The sequence below is a fragment of the Mastigoproctus giganteus genome, chromosome 8, assembly GCF_048544385.1.
Source record: "Mastigoproctus giganteus isolate SK-2022 chromosome 8, ASM4854438v1, whole genome shotgun sequence".
NCBI lineage: Eukaryota > Metazoa > Arthropoda > Arachnida > Uropygi > Thelyphonidae > Mastigoproctus > Mastigoproctus giganteus.
Genome location: NC_143582.1, coordinates 142,917,204 through 142,942,648, shown reverse-complemented (window position 1 = coordinate 142,942,648; position 25,445 = coordinate 142,917,204). Strand labels below are relative to the sequence as shown.

Below are 25,445 nucleotides of genomic sequence, written 5' to 3'. Positions count from 1 at the left end.
CCTCATGGCCCCATAAGGTGCATGGTAACTAGTGCACAGTACTGCACTCTTCTAAGAGATTACATTATTCCTGCTCTGCAAGGAAGGCAATGCTTGGAGACCGTAGTGTTCATGCAAGATGGTACCCCTTCCTCACGTTGGTCAACAAGCAAAGAAACTGCTCCGTTAACATTCAGAAATGACTGCATCATTTCTAGAGACTTTCTGCAGTTCTGGGCAGCCCAATCACAGATCTCAATCCCTGTGATTTCTGGCTATGGGGATACCTGAAAGACAGAGTTTACCGTGGCAGCATACAGACACCTGTTGATTTGAAAGCAAGCATTAAACAGTGTAGTCAACTTCCCCAATGAGATGCTATGCGAAACTGTGTTGCACGCAGTCCTCCATTTTCAGAATGTCATCTCAAGTGAAGGAAAGCACATAGAAGGCACATATCTATAGATTTCTAAGTTCTGATATTAAAATCTAATCCTAAGTTAAGTATCCCATCTCATGTTTACAGTGCCAATTTCTCCCCTGATGGCAGAAATTTGAACTAATTTTTTTTCTTCTACAAATTGCTTCCCCACACCTAAATGACATACCCATCGATTTTCACAGTGCTATCTCTAACCATTTTGACACTAGGGTCTCCTGAATAGGGAAACTTATTTTATAACCACCCAGTACATGAGCATATTGCTTTGACCGTGAGTCCAAGCATCAAAGAATGACCTAAAAACACACAACATCTCTGCTACTCAGGATATTCCACATTGCTCAATCAGCAGACACGGTGATAGCTTCCATATTTTTGTGATGTTCCGATAGTGCTGCCTGCTGATTACCTTAAGTATGTAGACACTCACAGGTTAGCACTATGTCCAAATAACCTGGTAGTGGTGACACAAATCTTATATTAGCATGTCACCTGATAGGCACCAATTTTTAATTTCTAGAAAAACATTCGTAAATATGTGACATGGACAATTCAAAAAAAAAATTTTGAATTGTCCATGGATTATACCCATATATTTCAGCTTTGCTTAAAAGATCAATAGTTATTGTATAGACCTCTTTATTTTTTAATAAAAAATGAATTTATAAGAAATGTAGTTTTTTTATCCTGTGTTTTTTTCAAAATATGAGACAAATATTACTTCTTCAGAAAATAAAAAATATATAACAGTCAAACGAAATACTGACTTGAATCTAATATTCTGATCCTTTTTATTTTCCAGTTGAAAAGACTTTTAAGCATACGAAATTTTAAATGTGTGCATGTGCATATATTTCCGCTTATTATATGCACAAATACTATAAAAATTAATTACACGATATATGTACATATTAGATACGATTCTTGTCCCAGTGTTGTTTTCTGTATTTATCAATGATACTGATAAAGGTACATCAGGGTTAATGTCTAAGTTTGCAGATGATACAAAGGTTGGCAGGGTTGTTAATGACACTAATGACAGTACCCTACTGCAACAGAATCTAGAAAATTTGAGCAGATGAGCTGTCAATGAAGTTTAACATTGATAAATGTAAAGTACTGCATATGAATTGCAGTAACCTCAGAGTAATGTACCAGCTATGTGGTACTACACTCAGGGTAGTAAAGAATGAAAAGGACCAGGGGGTAATTGTACAGTCAGATATGAAGTTTTTTTGAGCAGTGTAGACAGGCTGCAGGAGTAGCTCATGGGGTCTTGTCAATGATATACAGAAATTTTGCTAGCAGGGAAAAGGAGGTGATTATCCCCGTGTATAAGGCAATGGTCAAGCCACATCTTGAGTACTGTATACAGGTCTGGAGGCCTCATTTTAAGAAGGACGTAGAGCTGCTGGAATGAGTACAGAGAAGGAGGAGGTGGTTTTACGGCACAATGGCAGCTAAAGGCCGTTATGCATACAGAGAAGGGCAACTAGATTGGTAAGTGGAACAAAGGGTTGCTCTTACCAAGAAAGACTTCAGTTCTGCAAATTGCAACATCTGGAGACTAGGCACCTGCAAGGTGATCTTATTAAGGTGTATAAAGCCTTGAATGCTAATTCTACACTTAAATTTTATTTCAAAATTGACGTGTGGCACGACATGCAACATGATACTTACTTACCTTGTTTCCCACAGGTAGTCCCCATCTTGAATGAATATTGTGTTGTACTCTCCTATATAACCATAAATCTTTACTAAACTTGTGAGAATGGACAGGCAAATAATTTTGAACGTTAAACAACAGACTTCAAAACTCCATAGCAAAATCAGTTCCCACAGTACTTTTCATGCAAATGGAAAAATTGTTAAACAAACAGTGGTTTGGCACTCGACAGGTGCTCACATTTAATAACTCTTGGAAAACCATAAGGAAAAAACTTCAGGAACTACTGCAGTAAAAGTTTTACTATATTTAGGAAGCCAGAAATAACATTAGATTTTTAATAATTAAGTAAATGGTAATATGGAAGCATTATTTTTGAAACACCCATCAGGTGCTGTGCCACAACTGCTGGGTTAAAAGTGTAAATGGGAGAATCCCTCAAGATTAAGCAGAGGAAAACGGCATCTTTTTCACTACAATATACAAGCACACATCCACTTTGTAGCACGCGCAATTATAGATGCCATATTTGAAATCCTCAATTCCCCACCCTTTATTCATAGAGCCTGGCTCCTGGTGACTTTTACAAAACTTAAGGAGCACTTTTGTGAACAAATATTTCATTCAAACAAATAAGTTATGGGGGATGAGAATTGTGGGTGTTTAATGGCACATAAGCTGCTCAGCTAGAATGCATCTACATGTTAAGCACCAAGAAACTATGAGGCATCAATATATTATGCATGTAATTGAGTGAACTCTTCAGTTAGTTTTGTTTTCCGGATGAACAACCTATGCATCTCTCATCCAAGATGGACTATCTTTTTTTACAAAGTGGCCAAGTTCCAAAAAAAGTTGTGGCTCTGCAAAAATTCCTTGAATCACAGATGAGATTCAAACCCAGGTGAGACAAGATGGGGCTACATGGTACGACAGGATGGTGATTATAACCACTGTGCTACTTACAAAGGATGAAGGAAGTGATGTAGCTGTGGGAGGCTGGATTACAGAGAAGGTCAGTGACGTGTGGTAGAAAAGGACTTGAACACTGTCAGGTAAAGTGCGCAGAGGTTCGTGGTTCAAATGTTTTGCTTTAGCATTAAGCATAGTTCATGGAATTATGCTGTATACTAAAGCAAAACACATTTTCAAAGGTCAATCTATGAACTTTTTTGAACACCACCTTTACATCTCATAGATATATTTCTTTGCATTAATGTATTACAGGTATCTTTACCTATTTGCAGTTGCACAAAAAACATATACCACACACTGTAAACTTTGTAGAACATTTTTAACCTATTTATAGGCTGCTGGGGTGCCATCTGGCCTATTTTGCTGTTGTGGTGGCAATTATAATTTATATAAATCTAGGATTTATATAACACAGAGTTGGCAACAACTCTCTGTTATCTAAATGGTGAATGGTAATTTTTGGATATTAATGGGTAATCTAGATAGTAACTATTAAACTTGTAAAAGTTCCAGAAGGTTATTTTTGTGGTGGATGGGGTTAGAGGTAAATGCATAGAAAATAAAATGCAATTATATAGAAGAATAAAATGAAATTATAATACAATTTTAAAATTAAATTACAATGCAATATTAATACTAACTTGTAATGTTATCCACTGGACAAGAACTGGCATAACCGTTCTACAGCATAACAGCCAAATTATGCCTAGTGGGATAACTATATACATCCACCCACCACACTGTGGTGATTTTTATCCTAATAGTGCATTGGAGTTTACTTTGACTATTACCTGAATCTAATGGCAGGGTGAAGCAGTAATGTGTATATTTGTGATATGATTTTTCTGATGTCAAATAATTCTCCAGAAAAATATGCTGGGAAATAGCCTGCTTAAGTTAATGGGTGAAAAATGTAGCAGGATGGAAGGCAAAAAATGTGGATAGTAGGAGGTAGGCAGATTAATCAGGATGGGGTCAGCTAGAGAGCTATTATTTTCTAAAGTGAATGGCGTTTTAAGTTGTTTTAGGGCTTAAATTTGGGCACTGGGTTACAGTGCAGTCAGTAAACGATCCTTGTGTGAGTGCAATAAAACTGATGGACTAATGGGGGCTAAAGGCATTCTGTGACCCAATTTGGATTAATGTCAGGGTGATGTTGGATTAAATTGGCTTGAATAGCTGTGTTCATATGGAATGAATTTAACTGGCATATTATTCTTAATTAAATTGCTTTTAGGCTTTACTAAAGCACCCGGCATATTTTTTGGGGTATTACAGATATATATTATTCTTTTGGTTTGATTTCTAATTACACTGGCATGTATCTGTTTAGCTAAATTTGTCTCCCAATTAGTAAGTTTAATAGCTCGAAATTTGAAGTGGTCTCGTTTATCATAGTGTCGGGTGTAGATTTTATTTTCTTTAATTACGATTTCACTATCAAGGTATATGGCCTGGAGATGGTTATTCGAATTGGTGCGTTCGATAGTTAGGTCTGTGGGATATGTGACCTGTGCTATATTATCAAATTTATCATAATTGATAACCAAAACATTGTCAATATATCTGAAGAATATAATACTGTCTTTCATTTTATTTTCATGGTAGTGCAGGAACATGAGCAACTCACTCCCATTGCCACCCCTCTGTTTTGCACATAGATGCTGTTGCACATTAGAATGTAATTGCTAAGCACACAATGAAATCAGATCTAGTGAAATATTGGTTAACAGATTTTTGAACTCGTAGGTATATGCTTTGTTGATGTTGTCTTTAATGTATTCTATAAAGTTTCTGTTGTCCGAAATAAATTTGGGGTTGGTGGCTGATAATTAAGTTTAGTTTAGTCTCCAGTTTTTTACTGGGGTTTTTAAAGTAGCTGTTTCTACATGAGATAACGAATCTCCTGCCTACAGGGACCTTATGGCATTTTGGGATCCAATAAACAAATGGAAATCTAGTATTATTGATTTTTAATTTTAACTTTTTTTTTTTTTAATGCTATTAGTTTTTTTGTAAAGGTACTGGGGGGGGTGGAGTTGGTAATTTTATATGTTTTGCTGTTGTTCAATTCCTCTTTAACTATGTGTGAGTAAAATTTTTTGCAAATTATACTGAAGTTGTTGTTGGCTTTGTCTGTGCTGGTAATAACAAATTTATTTTGCAACTCTTTAATATTTTTATTTAAATGTTTTAGGTTGTATTATTTGTAGTTATATTTGTACTGTATAATGTTTCTGAAACTTGCCATATGTAACTTGAAGTGGTATTAATCTACCACTGAAAAGTTTCCATGGGTGTATTGTATTTATAGGTCAATTTATATGCAAACTGCAGTAGATCCTTTTTATTGAACTTTCTATGTTTTTTTAGGTTAGTATGGGTGTTAGGTCTGAATTTTATTCCTTTATCCATGTTTTTTTTTTTTTTAATATCGACTATATTAAGGTCGCCTGTAAGCATGTGTTTGTGGTGTAGATCTATAAATGCTTTATATTTGGTTTCTTTGCAGAAAGAAACCAAATATATTCAATTTTATTCAGGTTTGCTATTGTGTTTTTGTAACTGCATATAGCAGTCCAATGGGCCGTACATATCTTTGTCTGAACTCTATTTTAAATTTGTCAATAGGCAGGTATTTAGTGGTTTTATCAATAATATCTCTAAGGTTAACATGGCCGAATATGCGATTTTGACATTTTATTTTATATATTTATTTTTTATTATATTATATTATATCTGTGTACTACCCAAGAATGATTACAGTTCATACATTGCACAGCAAGCACGATTATTGTCTATGCACAGCAAAGAAAGAATGATCAGCGACCAGTTATTTATGTAAACAGCAGAAGCCATTTTTCCTTGTTCAGAATTGGCAGAGGATTGGAGAGAAGTAATTGGAGAGCTAGAAGGAAGAGGCTGTTACCATTTAAAATCATCAGTTACACTTCCGACATGTTCAAGAAATGGAGAGAGTATCATAAAGCCACTTCCTATATATATACATAAAGTGTCACATCCAAAAAAGGCTCATAAAGATTCACAAAAGCACATATTCCTTCGCTATAACTGCGAAGGAATGGCCAGTGTTTATCACTCTGAATTTTATTTTAGTTCCTAACACTCAGCAGTTATAATGCAAAAAAAAAAAAAAAAAAAAAAGTATCTAAACGCATTAATGATCTAAAAGGTTTGCATACTGATCCTATTTAAAGTTGACAAAATATAAGAATGCTTATCATTTAAAACTTTTGCAACATGAAATAATATGCAACAAAAATCAGATCAGAAGACAAAAATGTTTGTTTAGATGAAGATTCAGGGAGTTTTTTTTTTTTTTTTGTAAAACTAATAAGTTCATTAAATTTTGTGTCGGGTTATAAATTTTTGTAATTTTTTTTTGCATTATAACTGCTGCTTTTTTTTTTTTTTTTTTTTTTGTCATTAAAGCATTCTAAATAACTGCACAACTTGCTGTAGTTTAAAATTCCTTCTGTTTGTGATCAGAGTCCCGAACCTTGGACAAAAAAATTAAATTATTTACATACTTGAAGTTTCCAATCTATTTTACAAGTACAGAAAGTTTGGATTTTTGAATTCCAGAAAATCAGTCTAGTGAATCTGTGCATTCTTTCCATGTGCCCTTCACATAGTCATGCAATCTGAAGGCCATCACATATTTCAAAAAATTGCCCCTAGAGATAAAATTTCTATGTCTACAAAATAGCAAATTTTTGTAGATTCCCTCTCCTTTCCTCAAACTGGAAAAAATTCTATCCTGCTCTCAAGTATTGCTAACAATGAAATAATGACAATAAAAATTTACAACACTATTCACTATGCAATTTAATGTTCACCTTCTTGAGCACTCACCTTCTTGAGCTTCTGCTGTACATTGATTTATATATGCTGTTATAATGTGCGTGTCTAAATCTGACCCAGAGTCCGGTTTTTGAAGTAACTGTCCTATGTATCTTTCCTAGAGGCAAAAAAAAAAAAGAGAGAAAGGGCAGAATCATAAACAAAACAGAAAAAAGATATTATAGCAGTAATTTAGAGTACAAAGCATATTAGCAACTCTTCTGTCAAATTCTTTACACTTCATGTATAACAGTAAACTATAAGTTCTGTAGTGGATTTGTGCTTGTTGATCAACCCCCTCCCCCCTTCAAATGGCATTACAAGAGGTTCAAATTCATGGACCTATAGTACAGAATAAAGCAGGAGTAGTGCAGCACTGTCTAAAATATCATGGTTAATTTGGGCATTCATTATTCCAATATGTAGAGATAAACAAATCTAACTCGATATGATAAACAGATTACACCATAATACTATCTTCACCATAGTTTGATATTTTAACAATGACCAGTAACATCTGCAGCATCTACCGGTTGGTTGGTTGGTTGGTTAACCCACATTGTATTCAAATTTTCTACTGTATAATGTTAGATACATTTTATCCATGGAAACCTTTAGCATGCAGTTCCCAGAATACTCTGGATGTGCTGGCATCATTTACAGTGCATTTATTAAATTCTTGGATACTTCCACAGAAAGCTATCTGTGATGTGGCAGCATGGAAAATACAACTTAGAACAATTTTCTAATGTACTGCTAAACAGTCTTTCACAACTGTACAATAGCTTCTTTACTTGTCTGGAAGAGTCTGAGTTTAAATCTTAGAGGAATTTCTTGAGTTAGTGGGTCTTAAGTAGAGGTAGAGGTAGAATAATGTGTGAAATGGCAGAATAAACTATGAAAGTCAAGCTTATGTAGCATCTAAATAAATGTAATATTCCCAACCACCTCAGATAAATGGATTTCTCAAGCAAGAGAGGAAAGCATTTCAAATACCTAGACAGGCTCACAGGACAAACACTCAAGCTCACAGTGACTGTACTACCCTGGAACTACCAAGGGCAGTAATAGCAATGTGGCACTTGGCAAGTATAACCATGAAGCATTTGAGTAGCATAAATGTTCACCTACAAGAATGCCTGTAATTGTGACTATATTATAATACCATCTAAAAAAGATGGTATAGCACAGTAATATACAGGATAGTTATAATTAAAGTGCACAACTACAGCAGGCTCTAGGTGGAAAACTGTTATGACAGAAAGATGAAATACAGAATGGACACTATCCAAAGTATGCAAAAATGCAGACAGAAAAAAAAAATGCAGTGTCCATCAGAATGAAAATGATCACTATACCACATAATGAACACTGATGCTTTAGAGAGAATTTAAAAATGGGAATGGCAAATGCAGTAAACAGATCTTGAAATGGCTGCATTGTATGTATTCCAAAAGGACTGTGCATTGTTGGTAAAGCTGTTTTACCAGAACAGCAGCAGCTACATGGCTGTGCCTAAAGAATGTTATTTTACTAGAACAGCAGCAGCTCTATGGCTGAGCCTAGAGAATACTGGTGTTTAACATTCACCTGCTTATACTTGCAAGGGTCCTTTATTTGTGCTTTGGGGTGCTGGAACAAATAGGCAGTGCTTTTTAGTAAATGGATTTCATCTATGAAAAATCATCCCAAAATTTATGCCGGCATCTGTTGTTTGTAGCATTCTAACATAAACAGATGCATTTGAAAGAGATTTAGAATCTGCATCACTTAAATAGAATTCTATTTTAGTATCACATTACATATTATAAAGAGCTGATTCATTGTCATCAGCTTCAACATACTATCTATCCCTGTTCCTTCTTACTCCTGATATCCTAGACAGTGGATCCATTATAACAACCCTTCAGGGTAAAATTTTATAGAAAAACACTTTTTACACAAAATTTTATCAGCAGACACACAATAAGGAGGATGTTTTCTTTTTCACAAACTAAAAAATTAAAATTCAGCAAGCATAATCTTCAAAAATATTTACTTTTCATTCTTGTGGAAAATACTAAACTAGATAAAATAACTTCGACATAAGCAGAGAACACATGAAACTGTGAACTAAGTATACAGCTTTTATAGTGTGCTCTAGATCAGCCATTTTCAACGGGGGTCATATGGCTTCCCTAGGGCCACAGCACATTTAAAGGGGTCACAGACTGAAAACCATAATGGGGGGGGGGCATGGAAACTGAACGGATTAAACATTTTTAGAGGGAGGAAAACGTCTTTGCTGCTAGGATAATTTTCATTTTTTCCTTCTCCGAATTTTAGGTAGGGGGCAGGAGCAGGGACATTAGGAAACAAAGGGTGCATGAGATTGTCACAAAAATTTACACACATTAATTAGTATGAATACAAATTCTAAATTCTTAACACACACGGGACACCACGAGGGCCGGAGCCATTCTTTTGTTGTATTTTGCGATACAGTGCACTTCTCAGAATTGCCCTTCCACGTAGTTTTCCCCCTTTGTTCTGTCGCCTTTAATTCCTGGAAATAAGCATGCAGACCAAAAAGTGTTGTGATCCATATCTCTTGCATCCACACATGCCCTCATTCTGCTTTGAGTTTTCATGACAGTGAATATATGTCTCCTTCTGCCAGCTTTTATTGAAGAAGATATGTATTGTTCATTATTTTCCATAATATCTAAGCCGACTTTTGAACTAACCATTGTAAGAAGTGCTTTCTTTCTGTAATGGTTAATTTTTATTACTTTCAGCAATAATTTTACCCATGAGTTCTTCAGCAATATTTGGTGGAATACTTAGCATGGTTTTAATACATCTCTGCAAAACCCTTCTCTGCCCACGTGTTTTATTTGTATGAATACACTTTCAAATGAAAGCATGAGACCAAGCAAGTTAAAACATTTAGAGACCTTACATAAGGGGAAGAAAGATAAACCCTTGGATTACTTCAAAAACCTTCAAGATAATTTCGAGAGAAGGCCGACACTCAAACAGATAGTTACTCAAATGCCACAGAAATTATAAAGTGGTCTTGCATCATACAAGATTAATAAATTGATTGCTAAAAGTGGAAATGCTCATAACATCGCTGAGTCATTTTGCCCTCAGTGTCCATAATAATATCTGGTGTCATGAAATTAAATGCCAAAGAAGCTATTCAGACAATTCCTTTGATTAATTCCACCATTTCCAGAAGAATCGCTGTAATGGCATGGGACATTGAAAAAAAGATTAGTCATTTCATTAAAATTCTAGAAAGTCTTTACAATTAGATGAATCCACTTTACACGGTAAGACGCTCTTATCATGGCTTATGCCAGATTCTGAAATGGAAATGAGCTGATGGAAGAGATGATGTTTGCCAGAAGGATTAAAACAGATACTAAGGGACTGACCAGTTTTGAAGAAGTTAAGAGTTACATAAACGAGAAGCGCCTCTGTAGCCAGGTGGGCAGGAGCAGCAGTGCGTAGCACATGCATCTTGATTAGACCGGGGTTCGAGCCCGTGACCACCAAATACGGAGGATGCGGAAAGGTCAGGGAATGATCACCGCATATCCCCGAAGCAATATGGCCTTAGTTGCTAATGCTCCTAAAAACCAAATAACAACATAAACGAGAACAGTATTCCATTCAAGAACATAGTTGCTTGTGCAACTGATGGTGTTGCTTCTATGGTTGGTCGATACAGAGGGCTCATCGCATGCCTAAAAAATGTTATACTTTCAGTTTTTACTATTCACTGTGTCATTTATAGGGAGCACCTAGCAGCTAAAAACTTAGAGGACGTTTAAATGTTTCGCTTAAAATTGTCATAAAGACTGTAAACTTTATACATCGTTTTGTTGCACCCTGGGACACCATCATTTCCTTTCTTTCTCATATTGAGCATGGAGAAAAACTCACTGGTGCTAAGGCGGACATATTTTATCTGGCAGATGTTTGACAAACTTAATTTATTAAACAAGACGTTACAGGGTAAACACAATAACCTCACGGACAGTAGGGAGGACATTATTTCTTTCTTTAAAAAGCTTGAAGTCTATTTGGAACAATATTGGATATCAGGAATTTTTACAATTTCCAAACCTGAACATGATCACAGAGACACTGAAGGACAATGACATTACTGTTTACGTGAAACATCTAAAGCAAATATGCACAGATCTGCAGGGAAGATTTCATGACTTGTTAAACGTCAATATCCTGTATTGGATTTTAGATCCATTTGAGGAACAAACCCACCGATGTTGAGACAGAAATTCAAGAGAGCTTAATTGATCTTCAGAGTGATGTAATTACACGCCGTAGGTTCAATCAATTTAAAAAAGATTTTTGGGTCAAGAGAGATCTGCTGAATAGATTCCCAAAACTATGGGAAAAGGCTCATATATTTTTCATTGCCTTTCCCTTAACATATTTGGTTAAATGCAGATTCAGTCAGGTAGTTTCCTTGACAAAATCCAGGAACAGACTTGATCATTCATGATATTTCAGCAAATTTAACCCACTTGAATCTCAGATATGACCATACACTTTAAAGACAAAATCCTCTCTATGTTATGTTAAATCGCTCAAAATTTTCCAACGCTAATGTTAATTCCAGATTCAATAAAAATAGCTATCCTACTGATAGCCAAAATGGGATAGCCCTTTGAAGACTGAAGACCACAGACAATTCAGCAGTGAGCTGACTGTCTATTCATTCAGACAGACACAGTTCAGCTCCCCCATAGTTTGAACATTAACCAGATAACAGATGCACATGCATATCCCATGAGCACCAATCGTACAAAATACAATTAATGTGAAACACAAAATATGTACTAAGAAGTAGTCTGTGTGTGGTGGTGGTTGGAGGGAAGGGGGAGAATACATATAATCTTTGAATATGAAAACTAACACGTGCACATAGATAGATACACAGCAAATATGCAGTAAGAGGAAGCCCTTCAACATTCTGAAGAAATCAGATTGCTAACAAAAAATTATTCAGAAACTTAGATTGTGAAAACAGGTAAATGCTGAATAACTTTTTTTTTTTTTTTTTTAAGAACTTTAAAGACTGGTTCATAAGCAATTTCATTTTATTCAAGTTTTTCAGCTACTCAATTTCCAAAAATCTACCAAATACTATGTAGTCTGTTACTAACATGACCTAAAATTACTCTATCTGAGAACAAGTTTATTTGTTAGCAAGCATTTCAAAAACCAACTAATATTTATGTCATATTTTGATAATTTCAGTGACCAACATCAATGCTGATATGCCTGAATTTTGAAATCCTGCAACCTGGAAATTCTCAATCATATTTAAATAAAGACAATTAACACATTTCACCTAATTGTTGTCATCCTTTTTTATATTTAATTTGATAGTTGAACATATTATTTGAATTTTTTTTATTACTGTAACACACATAGCATATCCAATGAGAACTGAATTCAGTTTTCCCCCCCCCCCACCTGGTTGCATATTCTCTCACATCACCATGAGGTATTGTTAACATTTCAAAAATGCCTTGGGATAATCTGTAGGATTATTCAAGATTTTCAAAGTTATACCTGACTGCAACGTATACTTGTGAGTTCAGCTTATAAGCAGGAGCACTGTTGGCTTGGAGGTAGTTGATTGGCTGTTGTAGGGCTTTAGCTGCATCAGCAACTTAGGCCATACTGTGATGTATAAATAATGTCTGTAAATTGCATGTGTTCTGTGGTTGATTTGCTGTTTGCTGGATGAAAAACAAGTATCCATACTATCCCCACCTAAGACTGACTAACTCAGAAAAAGGCCCATAAAAATTTCTTCCATCATTTATGGGATTTGAACTCAGGTCTTTACCATTTGGTGTAGGAAGGTTGGCGATAACACCAACCATGCTATCCATGGTGGCGGCTAGGAGGTGGACACAACATTCTTTCCTCGCATCATTTATGGGATTTGAACTCAGGTCTTTACCATCTGGTGTGGGAAGTTTGGTGATTATACCAATCATGTTATCCACAGTGGCGGCTGAGAGGTCGACACCTTCCCATGTCTCTTCAACTTGACAGCCTCTCTTAACTTTCCCAGGAAGTTTTTCTAGTACTCCTCAGTGATGCTACTGCCTTTTGGAAAGTAATATGTAAGGATGATAGCTTTAGAGCTGTAGAAGACTGACAACATGACCCTGTTGTCAGATAATTAAACCTTGGCTTTTTTGGAAGCTGGTTCAAATTAAAATTTCCATTCTTTGCTAATCTGTTTTGTTTCTGGGTCATAGTGATGTATCCATCATTCAACCAGCATCAAAATTTGGTCAAAAAAAAAACATCAAGATTCTCTCTACAAAGCTACAACAATTGTGCAGAACACTCTTGGAACCCATCAAGCTGCCACCTTAGATATGCATAGGAATTCAAGCATTATGCTGCTAACAGACCAATGGATAATGTTCACTCCATCTGCTATAAAATTTATAGTCACATGTCTGTCTTCAAGGACTGGATGTCCCACTTTAGCTATAATGGCAGGGTCTATGGCTGAGATGGGTTTTCCTTCTATTGGGTTACCATGCACCCTACTTCCACCACACCTGAATTGTGTTTTCAATTTTTCAGCCTCAAACAATGGCCAATCTTCCCATATACGGCTTTCTTCTCCTCATGGACTTGGTTTGCTTCATTGCTTGTAAATGAAAAACTTTTATAATGGATCAGAACTCAACCTCTCACTATATTCATGGCTTTGACACTTACTTGGACCTGGCAATGATCACCGATGGAGACATACTGCAGGTCCACTGCCGACATGCCATTTGGCGATCTGAACCGGATACTCAAACCCAGTTCCCTTCAAAACCCCACCCCCAGACAGGATGTAGGAGACAGGTCTGTCTCCTCTCCTCCTTGCCATCCCCATACTTCGTTTGCCGGGGCTCGTCCCCACTGACCTCTTTGGTGATGCCCACTCTATCGTCCCCATCCTTCTACCTGTTTCCCCCCAGTCTTCAGTCTCCTTCCACTCTAACTAAACAGACTGCATACGCCCCTAACAATGCCGTCAAATTCTAAACAACGTCTAAATTCAACTGCTTTCTCATAAACCTCTTTGGCCTTTCCAAATTCTAGTGTTCACCCTTCCTTCTTTTTTATATATAGGTCTTGCAACTGAAATCCTCGGAAATTAGGTGGTGGGGCCCGCCAGAGTACTTAAATAATCAATCTACTGGGTACCTGACCTGCCTCCTCGTGGCAAAGTGTGGGCAATGGTGGGTCCCAATAGGGACACAATGGCTAATGGTCAGAGAAACAACGGAACATAACCCTACACAACAAACCACTCCCCACACACTTTTTAAATCTCTGGCCTCCACAGAGTTGTGTCACACAAACAGAATACACAATGCAGAGATGGGAGAAATCCATGGTGCTGTCAGACAACTAGCACATTTTATATTCATGGCTCTAGTTCAGCACCTGATGGATCTAGAAAAACAAATAAATATACATTACCTTCATGATGCTTCATATATACTGTATGTATACACAATATCAAATCCCTAACTCAAACATTTCTAGGTGAGGGTAAATATTTATTGACCCCCCTTATACTAATCCTCGATTTGCATAATATGTCCACATCTGAATAACAGACCAATAAGAACTTCCAGAAATGTCTCTCTCTTCCCCCAGGTGACCCATAGCACTCAAAAGAAGTACCATTCTAAAAACTAACAGTACCTTGTTCATACTGACCACTGAATATGAGATTATGGAGTCTCATGCAATAGTCACTCTCACACACACACACACGCAATTTATTTTTTCCTATTCTTTCTAGCTTGTTATATTTACAAGTTAATTTTAAACAAAGTGAGGAAAGTTTAGATAAGTAAACTGGAAGAGTATAGGCAATAATAATACTTAACACTACTAACTGCTCTTATTACTGTAATAGCGGCTACTATGTAGCAAAAATCACTACTCTAACACAGATCAGCAATTATTTACTCTTCTTGCCATGGAATTCTATGTATTGTTTTTTCAATAACTACTTAAAGAAAATAATTTGACATTTTCTTCCTTTATAGGAAAGTCTAAGAATGACTTTCCTATAAAGGAAGAAATTATATTAAATATAAAGTACACTGGTGTACTTCAAATAAAGTGCATTACCTAGGAATTTCACATTTCTAATCCTTTTTTGTGATGGTATGTTACATTAATGACTAGCATCACAAATAGAAATATAAACAAAAGATATTTATTAATAGTTAAGGCAAAGCTAAGTAATATTTGACAGGAGCTCTGAAAATATTCCAAAATGAGAATTTGCAACCTTTATACAACAGTTTTAGTAAACATGACAATTATGGCTGAAATGTTATCAGAAGCCCTCAATTTGCTTCAGTTTACCATTTTACATGGAAAACAAAATGAAAAGTTCACGAGGTGCAAACTAATATTTAGTTGAACTGCCTCTGGCCATGATGACAGCAGCACACCGTTGAGGCATTGACAAGATCAATCTCTGAAGATAATCAACCGATAGTTCTTGGTTCCAAACACAAATTATGAAGTTCACAAAGGGTCTTTGGTTTCTTTCTGGCAACTGCAGATTCCAAACGATGCAACATTTCTATATAGGATTCAGGTTCGGACTGTTTCCTGGACAGCTAACAGTTGTAATGGACCATTCTTCCAACCATTTTTTCACCTCTAACAAATGTAAACACATTACTGTCAACATCTATTGCAGAAATGAACCTAAAGTAACTACAGAAGTGCCTACTTACACTTTTCATCCCCCGATGACAAGGAGTAGAGTTGTCCTGAAAGATGCAGTTACTTGGCAGGTTGAAATGGTCTCTAATGATTGGCAGCAATTTGCCTTTCAATATAGCCAAGTACCCACTGGCATTTACGGAACCTTTTATAAACTGCAGGTGACCTACTTCGCGATACGAAATGCACCCCCATATCATTTGTCTGGTAGGGAATTTCACTGTAGACACCATACAGTCTGGATGGTATTCTTCACCATGTCTACAGCAAATTGTTTGTCTCCCATCAGAGCCATGCAGGTTGAATTTCTTCTCATCCGAGAAAATAACTAACTTCCACTGCTCAGAGGTCCATTTGACATGCTCCTTACACCAAATTAATTGGGCTTTTTTCATTTTTTGTGTAAGGAGGGGCTTCTTCTTAGGATGACGAGCTACAAGTCCATTTTAGAAGAGGCATCTTCTGACTGTTACTGCACTTGCTACCATTCCTGTATGTTCTTTCCATTCTCTTTTCAGCTCAGATGAAGAAGCTTTATGGTTTTTAAGGCATAAGCGCTTCTAAACATGGTCCTGTTTTGGCGTAGAGACTCATTTGCATCTGGTTCCTTTTTTCCTATCAGCAGAACCTTATATTCAAGAATTCTTGAGTTTGGAAATAAATCTATTCAATGTCGACTGATTACAAGACACTCTATAAGCAATATGACAGGAAGAACATCCTTCCTCACATAAAGCAACACTAGCACTCTTTCTTCGTGGCATCAACAGCACATAACTCGCCATCCGGACACAAGCAAGGAATGACTGCAACTCTTGCAGAGCGTGTTTATATAGCTAAAAGTAACAGCTGATGCAATATTACGTCATCACCTATGCATGTCAATCTTATCTGATGCAATTTGTAACAATTATTGCTATATACTTAAGTTATTCGGACAACAATTACAATTTTAAGGGGTGATGCACTTTCTTTGAACACCAGTGTATAATTCCATTACCTGCATTTGTGACAGAGCTCCTGCAGCCTTCCTTAAACATTTATGGACTTCTTTTGCTTCATCCATAGTTATGCTGTGTTGAAAATAAAATATATTGATATAATTAAGTCCAAATTTGCCCTTATAAAAAAAAAAAAAAAAAAAAAAACAATTTTTTAATGTGATATAATCTGCAAAAGTCACTGCATAGGCATTGCATAAAGCAGAAATCCACTCTACTAGGTAGAAAGAAAAACAATTTCTTTTTTGCCAATGTTAGAAAGTTTAAAATTTGCACTATGATAACTAATACTATAATACACCAGTGTAATATTAGCATTAGCAGAGGCATATGATACAAGGAAGCAAGCTTATACAGCATCAGCCAAAAAAAAAAAAAAAAAAAAAACACCCCTTCTCATTTCACCATTCTGCTCAAAAAGTTTGCCCACTTATTCCTTGTATTTATTTAAGCTTTCAACTTCCACAAAGACAGATGGAAGTTTGTTCCAGCAATCAACTACCTGCTGGCTAAAGGCAAATTTCCATACATCTATTTGACAACTGTCTTTGTTCATGTTTATAATCTGAGCAAGAGGAAGAATCCCATCACTACTGAACCTGCTCAATCCATTCAAGACCTTATACACATCAATCAGATCACTTGCAGATGCGTAGTCTCCAAAAGCTGCAATTTGCAGAACTTAAGCCTTTCTTTGTAAGAACACCCCTTTGTTCCCCTCAACAGTCATGTTGCCCTTTTCTGCACATGCTCGAGCAACTCTATGTCCTTCCTAAAATGAGGCCTCCAGACCTGTACACAGTACTCAAGGTGTGGCCTGACCATTGCCTTATACAAGGGGATAATCACCTCCTCATCCCTGCTAGCAAAATTCCCATTTATTATTGATAAGACCCCATGACCTGCTCTGGTAGCCTGTCTGCACTACACAGAAAACTTCATATCTGATTGCACAATTACCCCCAGGTCTTTTTCACTCTCCGCTACCATGAGTGTAGTACCACACAGTTGGTACCTTTCTCTGGAGTTACTGCAATCCATATGCAGTACTTTGTATTTGTTAACATTAAACTTCAGTTGCCACTTCTTAGTCCATTTGCCTAACTTTTCTAGATCCTGTAGCAGTAGCATGCTGTTGTTACTGTCATCAACAACCCTGCCAACCTTTGTATCATCTGCAAATGTTAACAACAATGGGCCCAACACCAAACCCTGGGGGACTCCACTAATAACAGTAGTCCATGAAGAGTAGTGTCCACTGATTACCACTCTCTGTCTTCTCCCACTCAACCATCCTTTTATCCATTGTAGAAACTTATCCTTAATGCCATATTGCTCCAATTTGTACAGTAGTCTTCCGTGTGCAACAATATCAAAAGCTTTCCTGAAATCCAAGTATATGATATCAAAATTATTTTTTGCATCCACTTCCTTTGTGACCACATCATAGTATCCAAAAAAATTGGTCAGACAAGACTTCCCCTTAACAAACCTATGCTGCATCTGAATTATTAATTCAGATGCAGCATAGTAGTGGTAATCAGTGGATACTACTCCATGAAGAGTAGTTGTTGTTGTTGTTGTTTTGAGGAGCATTAGCAACTAAGGCCATATTGCTCCAGGATATGCGGTGGTCATTCCTTAACCTTTCCGCATCCTCCGTATTTGGTGGTGACAGGCTCGAACCCCGGTCTAATCAAGAAGCGTGTGCTACGCACTGCTGCTCCTTCCCACCTGGCTACGGAGGCGCCGATGAAGAGTAGTGTCCACTGATTACCACTCTCTGTCTTCTCCCACTCAACCATCCTTTTATCCATTGTAGAAACTTATCCTTAATGCCATATTGCTCCAATTTGTACAGTAGTCTTCCGTGTGCAACAATATCAAAAGCTTTCCTGAAATCCAAGTATATGATATCAAAATTATTTTTTGCATCCACTTCCTTTGTGACCACATCATAGTATCCAAAAAAATTGGTCAGACAAGACTTCCCCTTAACAAACCTATGCTGCATCTGAATTATTAATGCAGTCTTGTCAAGATGATCCTACAATGCTTCTTTAACCAGTGACTCCATTATTTTCTCCAGAACAGAAGTTAAACTAACAGGTCTGTAATTATTTGTGTCACCATTTGATCTCTCTTTGTGAATTGGGGTCACATTTGCACAGCTCCAGTCCATGGGTACCTTCCCTGAGTCCAAGAAGCTCTCATAATTATGGCTAAGGGTTTGGTTACTTCCTTTGCTGCCTCCTTTAATATAACTGGATAGATCCCATCCACCCTGCGTACCTTTTTTATGTTTATCTTCAACAATTTCTCCTCCACTTTCCTCTCAGTTATTACAAAATCATCTAGCTCACTGCCAGAGTTTAACTCACCTCTGGCATTCCCCTCTCTGATTAACTCCTCATGGGTGAATGTAGATGAAAAATATTCATTTAGTTTGTTAGACACCTGAGCAGGATTATCAACAGTTGAACCATCAATATCCAGTGGACCAATGTGATTCATCCCTTTCCTTCTAGAGTTTACATAGGTAAAGAACTCTTTGTAAGATGCATCTTTCTAAGATGCAAAATACTCATTCACTTTGTCAGCTATCTGAGCAGGATCATCAACAGTCAAACCGTTGATATCAAGAGGACCAATCTGATTGATTCTCTTCCTTCTAAACTTTATATAAGTAAAGAACTCTTTACTGCTTTTCTTTGCATCCTTTGCCACAGATTTCTCGTAATCTGCCTTCACTTGCCTAACCTCCTTTGTGACTTGATAGGCTTGTGTCACCTGATAATTTATATGCATCCCATGCATTTTTCTTCTCTGACATGTTAGTAAATCGCATATATCTATAAGTATATCTGTTCGGCAGGACGAAACCACAACCTTTTGGTGGGAGTGGGGAATAAAACCATGCAACCATCTTCTAAAATCTATTTTTTATTAATATCATCAGCCAATTTTCAATCCACTGTAGGATGAAGGCCTCTCCAGCAACTTTCCAGTTCCTTCTGTTTTGTGCAATGCCCATCCATTTACTACCCCCGAACTCATGAATTTCATCTGTCCATCTCCGTTGTTGTCTTCCAGGTTTTCTTCTAGCTCCTCTTGGGTACCATTCTGTTATTTTCTTAGTCTATCTGTCATCATGTCTTCAAGCTATGTATCCTGTCCAAGACCATTTTAGTTCTTTAGTTTTTGATAAGAATGTCCTTTACTTGAGTTTGCTGCCTAATCCATGTGTTTCTCTTCTTATCTAACAGTCTGATTCATAATATAATTCGTTCCATTTTTTGCTGTGTAGTTCTCAGCTTCTCTTCCATTCTTTTGGTAAGTGCCCAAGTTTCACTTCCATAAGTTGTGGTGGGGAGTATACACTGGTTCATTATTTTGTGTTTCAGACAAATTGGGATATTGCTCCTCAGTATGTGACTATATTTCCTGAATGCTATCCATTCAAAATTTATTCTTCTCTTGACTTCAATTACTGCTTCTTCAATGATTATATTCCTTTCTGTGGTATACTTGTTCATCTTTACTTTTGTTTTAGCCATATTCATTTTTAGCCCAAAATCCTTACTAACTCTGCATAACTGATTAAGATTTTTCTCAAATTCTTTGGGATCATGGCTTATGATCACAATGTCATCTGCAAATTGTAAACGGTTCAAGTACTCTCCATTCACATTGACTCCTTTCTGAGTCCAGTCTAATCTTCTGAAAGCTTCAAGGGCAGCAGCAAACAACTTCAGAGATATTGTCTCCCCTTGTCGAATTACTTTCTCAATTTTAAATTTGCTACTGTCTTTGTCTAGTTTAATAAAGGAGGTAGCATTCTTATATATTTTCTTCAAAATCATGAGGTATCTATCCTTGTTTTTCCAATGCCCGAAACATTGCCTTATGTCGTATGAAGTCAAATGCCAGGCATAATGATGTTTTATATTCATTTGCTTTCTCCATTGGCTGTGATATTACGTGAAGGTGATCCATAGTTGAGAATCCTGTCCTAAAGCCAGCTTGCTCTTTCGGTTGATTCTCATCAAGTATTCTTTCTAATCTGTTAGTAATGACCCTTGTGAACTTGTAGATGTGGGATAACAAGCTAATTTATCTATAATTTCCAATTTTTGATTTATCTCCTTTCTTATGCAGCAAAACTACAATTGCATTATTCCACTCCTTAGGCATCACACCTTTTCTAATGCATTTTGTGAAGAGTCTTGCCAGTTTCTGTGTCATGTCTCTTCCTCCCAATTTTAACAACTCTGCAGTAACTTCATCTTCCCCCGGCTTTCTGATTCTTCATTTTCTTCAACGCATGTTCTACCTCATCAAGAAGGATATCAGGTATGTTGTATGTGTTACTAATTTGTGATTCTTCTTCCCCACTGCTGGCATCATTCGCTTGCTCCTTGTATAATTCTCTATAGTAGTCTTCTACTATTTGAATTATGCCTTCTCTGCTATTTATAAGTATATCATCACTTTCTTCAGTTTCAGTATCATTTGTCTTTCCGTATTACCGCTCATGGCTGCTGATTTAAGTCCTTTGTTTTCCCTTAATGCTTGTTCTACATTTCTTGCGTTAAATCTTCTTATGTCCTCTTTCAGTCTCTTTCTAATGGCTTTGCATAACTCGGTATACTCAATTTTATTCTTGTCAGTGTTTATCTTGCTTTTCATTTGTCACTCTTGGTTCATTCATGACAAGTTGTTGTTGTTGTTGTTCTGGAGGCTTAATGGCACATAAGCTGCTAAGGCTATAATGTGCCTATTCACTTATTATAATAAAACATGAGTTTTCCCTAAATCAAAAGAAAATCTGAAATCAGAAATAATTGAAAAGCCCAGTTTGCCTGAGAAAGTCAAAAAATTCAGAAATATTTGCCTTATCACCAATGAGATTTTCAAGAGTTATTGGTTTATGGAGATTAACCAGTGAGATCAAGGATGAAGTTCTGGCTTGTTTATAATAGGAGCAGCCAATAAGAATATGTTTTACTGTCAAATTATTAGAACAATGAGTACATTGTGGTGGATCATCTCCTGTGAGTAAATGAAGGTGGGTCAGATGGGTATGTCCTATTCTTGCCCTTGAAAGGACTACTTCTTCTTGTCTCGATGTACGGATACTGGAGTGCCAGATTTTTGGATCATGTTTAAACTGAAAGAGTTTATTATTAGTCTGAGAGTGCCAGAGTGCTGTCCATTGTGATATGCAAGCAGCATGAACTGTTAGTGCATAATCTGATGCTGGAACAGGGATATTGGTTAAATCAAAAGTAGTTGGATTTTTTGCAGCTTTATCGGCCAGTTCATTGCCTAAAATACCAGAATGGGATGGAATCCAGCAAAAAGTGACCAGTTGGTTGCATTTTTTAATTTTCAGTAATAAGCTTCTGATTTCATTAAGAATAGGGTGGACTTCATCTGAGGAATTACATAACGACATGATTGAGCTAAGGGAATCAGTGTAAATAACTGATTTGAAGGAACTGTCTGAACAGAGATTTTCTAAAGCTACGCTAGTTTGATTGCATATAATTCAGCAGAAAATATACTAAATTCTGATGGAAGGGAAACTGATACAGTTGTATTCGGAAACACTGCAGCTGCTCCAACATTTGAATTAGATTTAGAGCCATCTGTATAGATTGGGGAGAAGTCAGTATATCTTTGAGTGTGAACTGCATGAATTTGTTTGACATTTGATGCTTGCAAAGTATTCTTTCTCCATTGACAGAGGTAAGTGTCACAGGTTGGAAGAGGAGGAGGAGTCCATGGTGGCTGAGTACATGTGGCTACTTGTTGTACGGAATGGACGGAAATATTCCAAACTTGCTCCAATTCAAGAAGGCGAAGACCAGCTGGCTTTACTATGCTAGGTTTGTTTCTGTATAAGATTTCAAATGGTGGGTTGAAAAGGTATGACTGAACGGGATGAGAGGCACAACTTTGTATCTTTACAGCATATTTGAGTAACAGTGTTTTCCTGCGTAAAGCTAGTGGGGGCTCGTGAGCATCAATGTAGAGACTATGTGCTGGCGACGTTCTGAATGCACCAATTGCAATTCTCAAAGCACTGTGCTGAATTGGATCAAGCCAGCGTAATACACTCTTTCTGGCAGAATCATAGACAGGAGCACCATAATCGAGACGGGATCTGATTAATGCCCTGTATAAACGAAGAAGCGAGGTACGATCTGCACCCCATGTTTGGGCAGATAAAGCTCTGAGTATGTTTAACTTTTTTAGACATGACGTCCGTACATTTTTAATATGGTCTAGGAAATTTAACTTGTTGTCAAGGATTAATCCAAGAAATCTGATGTTGCTGGTGACTGGGACAACGATGTTAGAAATTTGAAGTTCAGGATCTGGATGGAGTTTGCGTTGTCTACAGAAGTGGATGGCAACTGTTTTCTGCTGCGAGAGCCGATAGCCGTTGAGGCTTGCCCATTGTTGAATTTTATTAAGTGATATCTGAAGCTGTCTTTCAACAGACCTCATGTTTTGAGAATGACAGGAGATGGAAAGGTCATCTGCATAAAGGTAAGTCTCAACTGTATTTGGAAGCTGCTTAGTGATAGAATCTATTCTCAGAGCAAAAAGAGTGGCACTCAGTACTGATCCCTGTGGAACACCTTCTTCCTGGATGAAAGTTGTGGAAAGGGCATGTTGGTATCGAACTTGAAATGATCTAGTATGTAAGAAGTTCTCAATAAATATAGGGAGGTTGCCTCGTAGTCCTAGAAGGTAAAGATCACTAAGTATACCATACCGCCAAGTGGTATCAAAAGCCTTCTCTATGTCTATTGAAACCATTACTAGATGTTCACGTTTGACAAAAGCATTACGGACGGCAAATTCAGCCTTGACCATAAGATCTAGGCATGACCTGTTTTGACGAAAGCCATATTGACTATGGCTCATTAGCTGTTCCGACTCTATGATCCAGACGAGTCTTCTGTGGATAATTTTCTCAAGAATTTTGCTGAGGCAGCTTGAGAGAGATATGGGTCTATAGCTATTCGGGTTGGATGGATCTTTTCCAGGTTTCAGGAATGCCAAAACTGTACAGTGATGCCAAGAAGCTGGAAAAACATTTTCTAAAAATATGCGATTGTAAAAGACCAGGAGGCAGCGCAAAGCTTTGTCATCAAGATGTTGTAGCATGACATAATAAATCCCATCTGGCCCGGCAGCACCATTGCGGGCAGTTTTAATGACATGTAAAAGTTCAGAATATTGCATAGGTTTGTTATATGGGAGAAGACGGGCAGTTTGAAAATGAATAGCATGCTTTTCTTCAGTGTTTTTAATTCTTTGGAATGAGGTAGGATAGGCTGTTGCTGCTGAAATTTCGGCAAAAGTATTTCCCAAAGCATTAGCTATATCTACTGGATTAGAGAGATCTTTCCCATTCCAAGAGAGGATTGGAGAAGGTATGGTAGGAAACTTACCAGACAGCTGTCTAATTTTTTTCCATATTATTTTGGAATCAGTATTTCTGTGAAAACTAGAGGCAAAACGGATCCAGGATTCTTTCTTTGCTTGCTTTTGTATGAAGCGTGCTTTTGCCCTTAATTTCTTATAGTTAATAAGATTGACTGTGCTCGGACATTGCCGAAACAAATTCCAAGCTTTATTTTTTGCTCTCTTTGCTGTGGTGCATTTGTCATTCCACCAGTAATTATGATGTTTTCGGCCCGGGGGATTTGATAGTGGTATTGTATTTTTAGCCACATTTAGAAGATGCGACGTGATGTAATCTGTGGCATCATCAATATGTTGGAGGCGGATTTTTTCCTCATCAAGGTCGATTGACGATTGAAATTTTGCCCAGTCTGCTCGGACAAATTTCCACTTTCTGCACGGTTGAATTGAAGGAGTCTTTGCTATCAGAAAGTTGCATACTATTGGAAAGTGGTCACTGCCCATGGGATCATTTATTACATTCCACTCTATAGTTGGGACTAGTACTGGTGAACAAATTGTGAGGTCTATTGCTGATGTGTGTCCTGCTGGGAGCTGTACGTGTGTCGGTGCACCAGTATTGAGTATACTGAAATTTAGTGCCTCTAAAAAGCTTTCAATTAGTCGGCCACGTCTATCCAATTTGGGAGAACCCCATAATGGGTGGTGCCCGTTAAAGTCCCCTAATATACAGAGAGGTGGAGGTATCTGTATAAACAGGTCTTCAAGATCTCTTAAAGAGTAAGAACGGTTTGGTGGTAGGTAGATTGAGATAAGTGTTATTGCACTATGGAGAGTTATGCGAACAGCAACAGCTTCTATTTCAGTTTGGATTGGGATATGTCGAGTTGGGATCTTCGAGTTTACTAGGATTGCTACCCCACCATGGGCAGCATTAGCGGTATTTCGATCTCTTCGATAAAGGCAATAGTTCTTTATCGAAGGAGAAATTTGTGAGGTCAGGTAAGTTTCCTGTAGACAGAAGGCAGCTGGAGAATATCGGTTAATTAAGTATTGAATATCGTCAGTGTTGCAACGAAAACCTCTGCAATTCCATTGTAAGATATTGTGGTTCATTTAGGTTTAGTTGAGGATGATTCATCAGACTGTTTTTTGTTTGAGCACTTTTTCCGGTCTTTTTTTGGGAAGCTGGGGCGCCCAGTATCCATAGTGTCATTTGCATGAAGTTCTAGTATGGGTTCCTCAAGATCTGAGTGTACATCTACTTCCATACTATTGG

General features: G+C 37.1%; 1 protein-coding gene across 1 annotated transcript in view; it reads right to left on the bottom strand.

The window, feature by feature from the left end:
- The window catches only part of LOC150081874 (BRO1 domain-containing protein BROX-like), a 102,436-nt gene that overhangs the window by 60,089 nt on the left and 16,902 nt on the right, over positions 1 to 25,445 (bottom strand). The window contains exons 4-5 of the mRNA XM_090379782.1: positions 16,723 to 16,795; positions 6,939 to 7,044 (exon numbers count right to left, since the gene is read on the bottom strand). Coding sequence (XP_090235908.1) covers positions 6,939 to 7,044; positions 16,723 to 16,795 — 179 coding nt within the window. The remainder of the gene's footprint in view (positions 1 to 6,938; positions 7,045 to 16,722; positions 16,796 to 25,445) is intronic.